Source organism: Octodon degus, unplaced genomic scaffold, assembly GCF_000260255.1.
Source record: "Octodon degus isolate 3935 unplaced genomic scaffold, OctDeg1.0 scaffold00071, whole genome shotgun sequence".
Lineage (NCBI taxonomy): Eukaryota > Metazoa > Chordata > Mammalia > Rodentia > Octodontidae > Octodon > Octodon degus.
The window spans coordinates 3120342-3133295 of NW_004524647.1; the positions used below are offsets into that span (position 1 = coordinate 3120342).

General features: G+C 33.2%; 1 protein-coding gene across 4 annotated transcripts in view; it reads right to left on the bottom strand.

The window, feature by feature from the left end:
• Golga4 (golgin A4) overlaps positions 1-12954 on the bottom strand; it is a 144668-nt gene that overhangs the window by 12476 nt on the left and 119238 nt on the right. For all 4 annotated transcript variants that reach the window (XM_023719777.1, XM_023719775.1, XM_023719774.1 and 1 more), the window contains 5 exons: positions 11691-11804; positions 9532-9552; positions 9298-9366; positions 7389-7455; positions 1965-2068 (listed from right to left, as the gene is read on the bottom strand). In XM_023719777.1, coding sequence (XP_023575545.1) covers positions 1965-2068; positions 7389-7455; positions 9298-9366; positions 9532-9552; positions 11691-11804 — 375 coding nt within the window. The remainder of the gene's footprint in view (positions 1-1964; positions 2069-7388; positions 7456-9297; positions 9367-9531; positions 9553-11690; positions 11805-12954) is intronic.

Consider the following 12954-nt stretch of genomic DNA (forward strand, 5'->3'; position numbering starts at 1 on the left):
GGATTGAACTGAGGTCCCTGTGCTTTGCTAAGCTTGTTCTAAATAGGTGCTTTAGACCACTGAGTCATCTCACCAGCCCCTCCAGTTCAGTTTTAGATGTGACTGTTGAGCCATAGAAACTCTTTCAGCTGTCTCCTAAGACACATCCCAAAACTAACGGAAAGCCCAGAAAGCACAAGTTTAGACTTGGCTGAAATGTCACTGTGCCAGAATGCATGTACGGTTGTTCTGTGTCTTTCTTGGGGAGAGAGGTGGTATCAAACTTCAGAAAGATCTCATCTCACTAACGTGTACTATTTCCAGAAGAAACATGTTGAGGCAGCCAGTCTTTTTATTTTATAGAACACAGAAAGGTTAAATAATTTATTTAGCAACAACACTTTCATCATAGCTTTAGATTCACTGTTGTAATGAGATAGCTAGTGTTTGAGAGGCTTTTATTTTTAACGATATGCCTCTCTTCCCCAACCAGTATGCAATAACAAAGTAATTTTATCTACATGACCTCCATACTGGCTGCTATTTTACAACCAATAAAAAGATAGTAAGAGAAAGCTATATTTTATTAGCTTTATTTTTTAAAAAGATAAAATTAGTTTAGCTGTCCTTGGAAAATGAAAGCTCGTAAGAAAAAATGACACTGAATTACTCTTTCCAGTGATACATGTTCATGATGATACTAAATATTAGTTTAGTCTGAAAACTATTTTATGTAATGAAATGTAATTTCTACAGATATTAAGAATTTAAATAAATAGAAGTGAATCTCAAACCTACATATTCACAATATTCTTGTAAAATAGTTTCTTATGACCTTGCTTTTTAAATTTTAAATATATTTACCAAATCCATGCCTGAACTACCTTAGCATTCACTCTCAGCAACCCTAACACAGCCACACAGTGAAACACTAACTGCTCTCAAGGTTAGAAATCTTACTATCCCATGCTTAAGCCAAGACAGAGACAATGTAAAAGTCTATGAAAGTAAATAGTTGTAACAATACCAAACAAAGAAAGTGCTAAAATGAAAAATTTTGTTTGGGGAAAGGCTCATATTTTCGCAAAAACATACAATTCAAAATCTCTAAAAAGGCTCTTTTTAAAAAGTACAGAGGACACAAAAAGGCAAGACTCTACACTCAAGGACCTTACAATGAAGGTAATACTCTAGAAAACAAATTAATCAGGTATTATTACTTACATCATGTGGTAATTTTAAAATGATCAATATCCCCCATATACAGGAATGATTTTTTTTATAATAACTAAGACAACATATTTCTAAATCTTCCTGAGAAGTTACTGCTAATTATGACCACTTTCAATGCTACCCAGAATATTCTAAATCTCACTGAAATAAAATTTTCTGATTTTAAGACCGGAAGTCAAGAAGACTTCAATAACTATTATCATTATTACTATTATTTTTGTACTGGAGATTAAGCTCTGGGCTTCTGCATGGAGTTACATCCTTAACCCTTTTTTATTTTGAGACAGGGTTTTGCTAAGTTGCCCAGGCTGGGCTCAAACTTGTAATAATCCTGCGTCAGCCTCCCAGAGTGCTACGATTACAGGTATGTACCAACATCCCTGGCTATTTTTAAATTAATGAAATCTTAATCTGTAGTATTTAATATTATTGAACAGCACTTTAAAAATTAACAAATATAAGCAAGATGTTTCAATTTACTTTTGTTAACTTAAGAGTAGTAACATAATCATTTATCACCTACTATTAACACACATGCTCTCCTAATAAACATATGGTATCAACATGTGTATTACAAGGAGGCCATATTTCCTTTTATAATTTTTTTTTCTTTTTTTTTTTGTGGAGCTGGGGATTGAACTCAGGCCTTTGCACTTGCCAGGGAAGTGCTTATTCCACTGAGCCATCTCCCCAGCCCCCTATATTTCCTTTTAAACTGAGCCTTGCACCAAATCATCGAGCATGATTAATACCTTAGTCTCACGACCCATCATATACTCAAAGAGCACTTTTCGTAAATATTCAAACTCGGTTGGTTCTCCCAAAAGCGAGACATCAGTATGGTACAAATTGCTACCTGTCAAATAAAAGACAAATCAAATTGTAAAATCATAAAAAGAAAATATAATTACCACAAAATAAACACATTAAAAACAATGGGATGAAGACAGGCACTCATTTTTTATTAACTGTATTATATACAAACATACACATTAGACATTCATATATTCATGGAAGAAAAAACAAATTACAACAATTTTCTTTCTCACACATTTTTATTCTCATCTTCCTTCTGGCAGAGAAATTTTAAATATCATATGGGTAGTACAAAAAAGATTTCTTAGCATAGAATGTTGTTTCTATTCTAAATATTATGTGGTCAGCTTCAGATATTCCATAATAACTAAATTTACTGCTTTTATCTTAAGGAATTAATATCTCAGAGCATTCTAGTTTCTCTACTACTCCAATCTAAAAATAGTTTAAATCAAGTTTTCAAAACCATTTTGAAATGCAGGATAGATAAAATAGCCTAACACTGCATAAGACAATGCTATTACAGTGATTTTAAAATATTTGATCTGATATCTTAAAGACTCACAAAAAGTGATGGTTTACAAAAAAAGTAATAGTTTACAATATTAATGAAGTTTCATTTCAATCCAAAAGTAAAGCATAAATATATTTCAGATATATAACAAGGGACACAATGACAAACTTCAATCTGAATAAACTCATCTATGCACTAGCTAGGGACTGTGCTTGTATCCACTTCTAAGTAGTATGGTACAACAGGTCATCTGACAAGCCGTTTGCCACCCAGAAACATCTAGATACTACATAAATAATCATAAGAATATGGAAGGCAGGGACCACAAGAAAAAAATAATAATGAGTAGCCTAAGTAACATTACAGAGAGCGACATAAGAATATTAGTAACTTCAAGAACTAGATGAAATTCTCAGAATTCATCCAGAAGAGAGAAAATACTCTTTTAGAATGTTACATGATAATATAAAATGAGAAGATCCAATAACACAAAATAAAGAAAATTATTTGAAGAAATAATCACTGTGGATATTTCAGGACTAATAAAGTTTAGAATGCACACATGCAAGGAGTACAATATATAACAAATAGAAAAAGTAAATTTATATAGACAAACTATAGTGAACTTGCAGAACATCAAGGAAAAAAGGTCTTGAAAACAATAAGAGGGAAGATACATATTACCAACTGGAAAAAATTTATCAGATGATCAGACCAACAGAGTTTTCAATGACAAAATTAATAGAGTTAATACTATAGTAAAAGAGTAAAAATTTCCAAGTTTTAAGAAAAAAAAATTACTCACTACTTAGAATTCTGTACCTAACAAAATTAACTATTTTCTTTCTTTTTTTTTTTTTTTTTTTTTTTTGCAGAACCAGGGATTGAACTCAGACGCTTACACTTGCCAGGGAAGCTCTTATTCCACTGAGCCATCTCCCTGGCCCTCAAAATTAACTTTTAAGAATAAGAAGCCTAGGACTGGGGAAATAGCTCCGCAGCACAAGCACATGCCTGGCAAGCACAAGGTTCTGAGTTCAATCCCTAGTACCACATGCCATGCCTGACCATTAAATCCAAGCATACCATGATGGCCCTGGAACCAGCCTGTAATCCCTGTGCAAGGGAGGGTGAGACAGGAGGATCACTACAAGTCTGAATTGCGTAGCAAGAGCCTGTATCAAAATTAAAAAAAAAAAGGATTAAGAAGCTCTATTTTTGGTCATGACTGAGGAATCTGAATTTTTTTTTTTTTTTTGGTATTTTAGGGAAGGGTCTACAGGGTGTTCAGGGTCTCATGACTAGATCGGACTCATAGTGATCTGCCTGTTTATAGCCTCCCAAGAGCTGGGATTATAGGTGCATACCACTATGCCCAGTCTCAATCGCCATCTCAGTGTACCCCAGGAGTTGTGCCGGCACAACAGGCCCAGGGATCAAACCCCTGGTTCTCCACTGAGCTATCTGGCCGGCCCAAAATCTGAAATTTATATACAAGATATATAAACATATGCAGTTATCTGAACTTGAAAATTGAAATTTCATCTCAAAATTCTTTAAAGCTTTAAAGCTTTAATACATTTGGAACTGATTTTTATCCTTCAATGTGTGTATGTACCTTATATGCAAAGTGGGCACCTGGGGGCTGGGGAGATGGCTCAGTGGATAAAAAGCTTCCCTGGCAAGTTCAAGGGCCTGAGTTCAATCCCTGGTTATAAAAAAAAAAAAAAAAAAACAAAGTGGGCACCAACTGCTTACCACTAAAAGAATACATTTATGTGACTATAGTAAATTTGGATATGATTGGTTATTTGATGATAGTAAGGGGTTACTGTGAATGTGTTAGGTTTAATGATACTTTTAAAAATGCTATGCAGAGAGAGATACATTCTGACTGAAATGTTTGTGTATGAAATAGCTTACTATAAAATAATCCAGTATATCAAATGCAAAAAGACTGCAATACAGATGAAACAAGATAGGCTATGTCTCAGTAATTGCTGGAGTTGGCTGATATGCAACTCTTGAGTTTGTTATGTGTTTTACTCACTTTTCTATATGCATAAAAAATTCTATTTTAGAACGTTTGAAAGGAAGATATTATTAACAGAGAAAGAAGAAATTAATTAGCACAAGATCTTTGCAACATACATAACAAATCATTAGGAAATAACCTAATTTTAAAGGATGTAAAATGTAAATATGTACTTCACAAAACACACAAAGCTAAAATGAGCAAATACAACTAATGACTAACATAAAAGGCTCAATTTATTACAAATAAAAGAAATGAAATTCATGGGATACATTATATAGAATTTAGATCAAACAAAGCATTAAAGGGCCTTAAGACATACAGCACAAAGAGGAGCTGAGTGATGTCAAGACCTGTGCTAAGAGAAATGGAAATTAATGTAAAATATATAGAAAAATGGATTAACCTAGTATGTTATATGTACTATCACATATAACATATAACATTCACATCCTATCATCTACCATTCCTTTCTTACTTGTATATAGTACAGAGATATTTTTCACATGTTTATTATTAGGAAACATCTACACTACAAGAAAATATGTACAATAATGCATAAAATTAAAATAATGGAAATGCCTGAAGCAATGCTATACACAACATGGATGACTCTCAAACTGTACATTAAGCAAAAGAAACACATACAAGAACATGTACTAATACAAATAAAAACACACAAAAAAATAAAACATGCTTTAGAAAAAATTTAAAACTTATACAGTATGACTGCATTAAAGTTCCAAAACAAGGAAGAATTCCAAGTACTGGCTGAAGATTTATACACAGCCAATAATGAAAAAGAATAGAATGATCAACATCAAGTTGTGGGGGTTGATCAGTATGATGGGAGGGATGAAGATAATATGCAGAATTGCACAGAGGAGTCTCTTATTTCTCCCTGAAAGCAGAATGTTCATTTTATTTTTACTTTGTAAAAAGGCAACATAGGGAAGAGATTAATCTGGATATTCCTCAAAATATCTTCTAGCTGTCACCACTGACCTTTGCGCCTTCCCAGCGCAGATCCCTGAAGCGGGCCTGCATGAGACATTATTGTGAAATGTAGGCCCTCAAGTGGATTCTTTAGCCTTTAGTGTGTGGACAGATTTCCTGCACTCGTATATGATTCTTTGGGTGATTTATTGTAAAATAATCTTATAAACTGTGTCCTGTATTATATTGTTCCCTTTGCAAAACCCCAATCTACAACACCCAACTACTCAAGGAGGCTGAAGAAGAAGGATTATAGACTGGGCAATTAAGTAAGAACCCACCTCAGAATATGAAGGGGTTAAAGATATAGTTCAGTGGTACAATTCTTGCTCAGCATAGATTGAATCTCTAAACATAAGCAAAAAAAAAAAATTGTGTAGCATCTTATGTTATTTCTAAAAGAGCTTTTAAAAAAATAGTGACTAAATGACTTTGACTGATGTCTTTAAGAAAGCAGAAAGTTATACAAAACACTTATCAAAATTAAACTATGCTTAATACAGGGAAACAATGAAACTGAGAGAATAGATACTTGTTATGAGATTACTAAAAGATCATTACATAAAGACTCAAGCTAATCTGCAAAACACTTTGAAAGGAAAATATTCTACTCAAACCCAGAGAAAGTCATCCTTGCCCAGATTAAATATAAGAATTTTATGGAATTATTTTTTCCTTAAATTTTCTTTCAAAACTAGCAATTAACAGCATTATTATACTAGTAAAAAGAAAGCATCTAAAACATATGACCAACAGTATTTATGTGTAAGTGCATGTAGTATATTACATGAATGTTTGCATATATACAAAAGACACATAAACTGTCAACTGGAGAAATGGAAAATAAACTGCAGTTTCCCTTATACTTTGTAGAATATTTTTTTCTGGTATAAATAATTTTGTAGCAATTTTTGTTTTACATTACTATCACAATTCCTCAAAACTCACTGTTACTGATAAAGTAATAAAGGCAAAACATACACATTGTAAAAAATACAGATTAGCTAGCAAAAAGGAATGCAATTCAGTCCTGAGAAAAATCCTGTCACTTGGGACAACATGGCTAAACCTGGAGGATATTATGTTAATAAAATAAGCCAGCTAAAAGATGATAAACACTGCATAATCTCACTTGTACATGAAATCTAAAAAACTTAAACTCACAGAAACAGAATAGGATAGTAATTAACAGAAACCAGAGTGTGTTTAAAGGATGTAATAGTTCAGTTAGGAGAAATAAGTTCAAGAGATCTACTGTACAACATGTTGACTATATTTAATAATGTATCATATTCTTTAATATCACTATGGGGTCAGGGGTACAGCCCAGTAGCACAGCACCTGCCTGGCAAACACAAGGTCCTGAGTTGATTCCCAGCACTCCTCCCCCCAATATCTTTAATATTACTGTGATGTGCTTGCTTCAGCAGTACATATACTAAAAATTTAATACCACTATGAAAGATTTTATATACTCACAACAAAAAATGCTAAATATGAGATAATGAATATCAAAGAGCTCACTTTAGCTATTCCACAATGAATATATATTTCAAAATATCATGTAAACAATGCATAGTTTTCATTTGTGAATTAAGAAAACATAATTTATGGGAGGAGTCAAAATAATAGCTCAGAGACATAAGCACCTGCCTGGAAAGTGCAAGGTCTTGGGTTTAATTCCAAGTTAACCACACCCACACTTTAAAATACAAGAAAAAACAATGTAGATAACAAAGATAAAAATAAATCATTCATAAATCTACTAATAAGAGATAACTATGGATTACATGACATAAAAGAAATCATTCTTACCTTTACAAGGTGTAGCCACATACATATTTTTTTCATATTTCTTTAAACGGTCTTCTAAATTGTGAATCTAAAGATAATTTTCAAATCATATAAGACTCGTATCCACTAGATTTTTAATGGTAAAGACAGAGTATAGGCAAATAATATTAAAAGAACAACATTAAAAGAAATAGTTGCTCAGATAGGAACTAAAAGTACAGACAACAAAAGAAAAAATACATATAAACTGAATTGTATTAAACTTAGAAGTTGCTGTATATCAAAGGTAGCAACAGAAGACTAAAAAGACAGCTGGGGACTGTGGCTCATACCCTATATGAGACAGAAGGATCACTAGTTCAAGGCCAGCCTGAACTTGGTGAGATCCTGTCTCAAAAACATAAAAAAGGGCAGAGATCCAGCTCAGTGGTAGAGCACCTATCAGTTTAATCCACAGAAGAAAGCAATGAACAGTAGGAAGGGAGAGAAGAGACAACCTTGAAGATTGCTTAATGTAGCCTGTCATTAGAGAAATACAAATTAAAATCACAATAACATTCCTTCATTTTAACTCAGAAGGTTATGATACAAAAAACTTGTTGGTGAGGATATGGAAAAATTTTATTTCTTATATATTGTTGATATAACAGAAAAGTTATAGGTGCTTGAAAAGTTTCTCAGGCATGAAAGCACAGCTATATACCCCAGCACTCTGAGGCTGAAGCAAGAAAATTGCCAAGTTTGTTTGAGCTCACTGTGGACAACTAAGTGATTTAATGAGACCCTGTCTCAAAATTTAAAACAGTAAAATGATATTTAAAAAAAAAAAAAAAAGGCTGGAGATGCAACTTGGTACAAAATCTAGGCTTTGGTTCACCAAAAAAAAAAAAAAAAACACCCAAACAGTTAAGCATAAACTACGTGAGCAAGCAGTTCCATTCCCAGGTATGCATATATGCAAAGGACAAGAAACAGGTGTTTACACTAGAACTTTGTGCGATATCCTATCCTCAAACTGTTAGAAGTGCTGGTCATTTACTTGCCATTCCAGTATTTATCTTATGTTTTACTCTTAGTACTTCTTCGCTATCATGAAAACTTTTTCTTAGTTCAATTGTTTTGAAACATTTAATTTTCTGAATATTGCTTAATCTTAATTTTTGTTCTAAGATTTATACTGTATCTCTGACTTACGATTTATTTAAAAGACATTGTATGAAATCTTCCAGTATTAGAAACTTTAAAAAGTGTATTTCCATTTTCTGTTGACTTTTAAAAAAAAAAAGATGTTTGTACCTATGTTGTTTACTTATTATTTCTTGCCTATATCTTGTAATATGAGAAAATACTTTGGCAGTAACAATACACAATGTACTAACCATTAAAATAAATAAATAAATAAAAATTAAGAAGAAGAAGAAAAAAAAAGAAACAGGTGTTTAAGCAAAAATTGAACACAACTATTCTAACAACACTACTCACTAAAGTCAAAAGGTAGAAAAAACCCAAATGGTCACCAACTCATGAACACTGTAGCACAGCTATACAACATGGTATTTTATAAATATATTAACATTAAGTTAACATGGAATTTTTAAAATATATTAAAACTTTCAAACATATTTATACGAGAACCAGGTATGGTGGCACACACCTGTAATCTCACCACTCAGGAGAATGAGGCAGTAGGATTTCCATGTCTGGGCTACATAGTGAACTCAAGACCAGGCCAGCCAAAACTGCATAGCAAGATCCAGTCTCAAAAAAAATAAAAACAAACAAACAAAAAACCAACCTCCCCCAAACAAAAAATATGGAGAGTACATTTAATGTCCACGTACCCATTTATTGTTCAATTTCCACAACTACCAGGCTTTTTGTCTATATGCATTTTAAGAGCATTAAAATAAATATACCAATTAGCCCATACCTGTTCTCTGAACTCCTGCTCTTTCAACTTTGAATCACTGATCACAGATGTCTTCTGTGCTAGTTGTGTCTAGAAAAATAAAAAGTCAGACTTGAAATGTACATGGGTTTCATCATTGCCTGGACATACTTCTCAACTGCTCGAGAAATCTTTTCATGTTAAAATAGATTATTTTTTTAACTTACAAAAAAGAATGTTCCTAAAATTTATTATTCAATGAAGAGCTAATCTTACCTGTAGTGCCATAATTGTTACCTAAAAATGGAAAAGAAAAAAATTTAGTATATATAGCAAAATCTTTAAGTAAATAATAATAAAAAGAAGCAGTATGAAATTACAAGGAAATAAATCACTCTTATGAGTCTGAAGGGAGTGGACAAGTCTGAGATAAGGTAACTTTAATATTTTCCTTTAAATCTGGTCTATTCTGTTATACAAAATATCTACACACAAACTAAGTAATAAGCAAAAAGGACAAGACTGAAAGGTCACTCACTAAACTTCTAACCACTTAGAAAGGGAAGGAGACTCCAATAAGAGGTCTATTCCATATACCTGTGTATTACCTGACTCATTTGCAAAAAGAATATGTTCATGTGTCATTTGTATAATTTCTTAAAATTAAACAACAATTATTTCAAGCATACAGGTCCTTTTGGGAAATCTTGAAGTACTATTTCTCACAATCCATTATCACAAATTATTTCTCATGGAGTTCAACACTGGTATACAATTCAAGATATGAAGAAGGTATAAACAGTGGTACACATCTGTAGGCCCAGCTACTTAGGAGGCTGAGGTGAGAGGCCTCACTTAAGCCCCAGATTTCCAGACAAGCCTGGACAACACAGTGGGCAAACATTTCAGGGGGGAAAAAAAAAATCAAGACATTGTCCAGCAGTATCAAACAAATGCTGAAGAAGCAAAAGGATAAAGATTCATATAGACTAAAATGGAAAAAACTGTTCACAGTAGAAACGAAAACTTAAGGCTATTTTCTTTCTTATAAAACAAGGTAAAGGACTCAGAAATCTGGTGAATATTAATTTAATACTGTTTCAGTACTCTACAGATTCTAACTCTGGCTAATATGCCACTATATACAACATTAATGCTTATTTTGATATTAAGTTTGTGTTAGTAAAATAAATGTATTTTCTCACAAGAAGCAATATTTAGCATTATCTGATATATCTAAATCATAAACAAATGACAAGAAATATGTAAATACATAAAGAAAATAAACAGAACTTAATTGCTATTTGTAAAAGGAGAAATGGTCTGCCCAACTTAGTGGGTGCTTATAACTGAGGTATACTATTAAATGGCAGGCCATAGCAAAGTTCTTTTACAAAGGTGGTTCTCTGCATTTTGGGTAAGAGATCCATGGGATTAGTTGTCTAGAAAATTGCTATCTGATAACTGACACTGTGTAATGAGTGAATCTTCTCACGTATAAAGTCATCAACAGTATCTACCCTCTTTCCCAAGGCTCTTGTGACCATGCTATGGAAAAGATCATCCTAGATGAGTGAATACATTTTAGAAAGAGAGGTGTTATAGTGTCAGGCTTCTCATACTGGAACCCATATGTTCTGTGGATGTGTACTTGTGGGGCTGCACTGTACAACAAGAATCCACAAACTGTCGTCATTCATAGCATCAATTTTAAGAATTATATGCATTTCTTTTTTTAAAAAAATGCTTATATACACAGCATCAATTCTTTTAATGCAGCCCAATTTTCTAAAATTATCCCACTGTACCTGCATCTAATCAATTAACCAAAGAGAAAAAAGAATGCTGTAGAACCATCTAAAACCATCTACAAACCAATTGTATGTAGCTACAACTAAGAATATATTATAAAATACAATATAAGTTTTACATAAAACTTAAGCACAAAATATAAAAATTAAAAATATTATATTGGTATAGACCTCTTTTGGCTATGACCAGGGCTATGAAGATTACTTTCTCTTTGAGATAGGATTTCACTGTGAAGCTAAGGCTGGTCATGAACTCACAGCAATCTTCCTGTCTCAGCCTCCTGAGTGCCGGGACTACAGTTATGTACCACCATTCTCAGCTTGAGGTTCACCTTCTTCTGTTATTTTTTTCCCAACCAAAAAGACAGAGAAGCACTGATATAATAAAACTTTCATCTTTGAAGTCTGGTAAATTGGACTGAAATTTCTACATTTATTGGGTGAGCATGAACATTTTATTCAATCTCTTTGAAGCTTACTTTTACCACCTGTAAAAGGAACATAAGGATCTCTTCAAAAGGATTTAGTTGTAATTAAATGGGATAAGTATAATATTACTAAGTGAGACAAATCATGGAAATAAGATCTTGAGGAAACATACAGAAAACTCAAAATTCCTCTCACATTAGCATTATCAGCATTCTCCTCCTGCTGTAGCGTTTGCTGATGCTCCTTCCGCAGTTCTTCGAGTTGAGTTTGCAGGTCCATTACTTTTGCAGTCATTTCTTCTTCACGAGCCTTTAGAATAAAATAATTAAGTGCTGAAAACATCAAGAGAACATTGTAGAGAAGCAGTAAGGTATAGCACACACTACCTCTATAGGAAAAGTAAATTTTTGAGAAACAGCACTATTTTTAATTTATTGGTATCCTCTACACAGTTTCCTTCACATCTTTTTTAAAAAATATACTTGGTACAGAGTCTTGCTTCCTAGCTCAGACTCATAGTGTGTCTCAGCCTCCCTAGCACAAGGATTACGGGAATGCTTCACCATGCCTAGTCGTGGTGGCCCACTCGGTGCACCAGGGGGTTGGGGGCAGCACCACATGTGGTGACAGGATAAGATACTTTTTATTTTTCTTTGTGGTATTGGGGATCAAACTCATGATCTTCTGCTTGCCAGGCAGGCACTTATGTCGCTAAGCTGTATCACCTGCCCTCATGCCTAACTTCCAACTCTTAGCCCTTTTTAATATTGCTCACAACTCCCAGGATACCATTTTTCTTACTCTTACTCCCTTGGTTCTCACCTGACAAACCTCATCAAGCTGTTTGTTTACCTTTAAACTAGGGTTCTTAGGTTTTAGTATTTTCTCAGGTTTTAGTTGTACTTTTCTATGTAATAACATCCTCTTCTATTTTTAAAGAGAATAAAAAATAGTAAAAAAAAAAATGCAAAAATGATACAGAATTTCACTAAACGAAATAACAGGAATTCAACAATGGTTTTTATATTGCATATTGGCATTTTCTGCATTTGGATTTAATTTCCAGAAAACATTTATTAAAAATAAAGTAGCTGATATGTTTACACACAGCACTGTCCAGCTACCTAGCAACTTAATACTCACAAGTTGTGGAGGTGTTTTGTTTTGTTTTCACTCCCTGTAGATAGGCTGTATAAGTCAACAGTTAGTTTCCTACACATCTACCCAACTACCCCAAGTGATATCTGTGGTTCTTTGGGGGTAAAAATGGACACCTAAAATTTTTTTTTTTACTGTCTTTAAACAAGAAAAAGAAAGGGCTGAATTTTTTAAAATGTGTGACTTTTTGGCCAAATGGTCCTCCTTGAAAACATTAGCATACAAATTGTTCTTGCTTATTTTGATTGCCCTGATAAAAGGCTGTTGCCCAGGCCTGAGAGATAGCTCAGTGGGTTTAAAT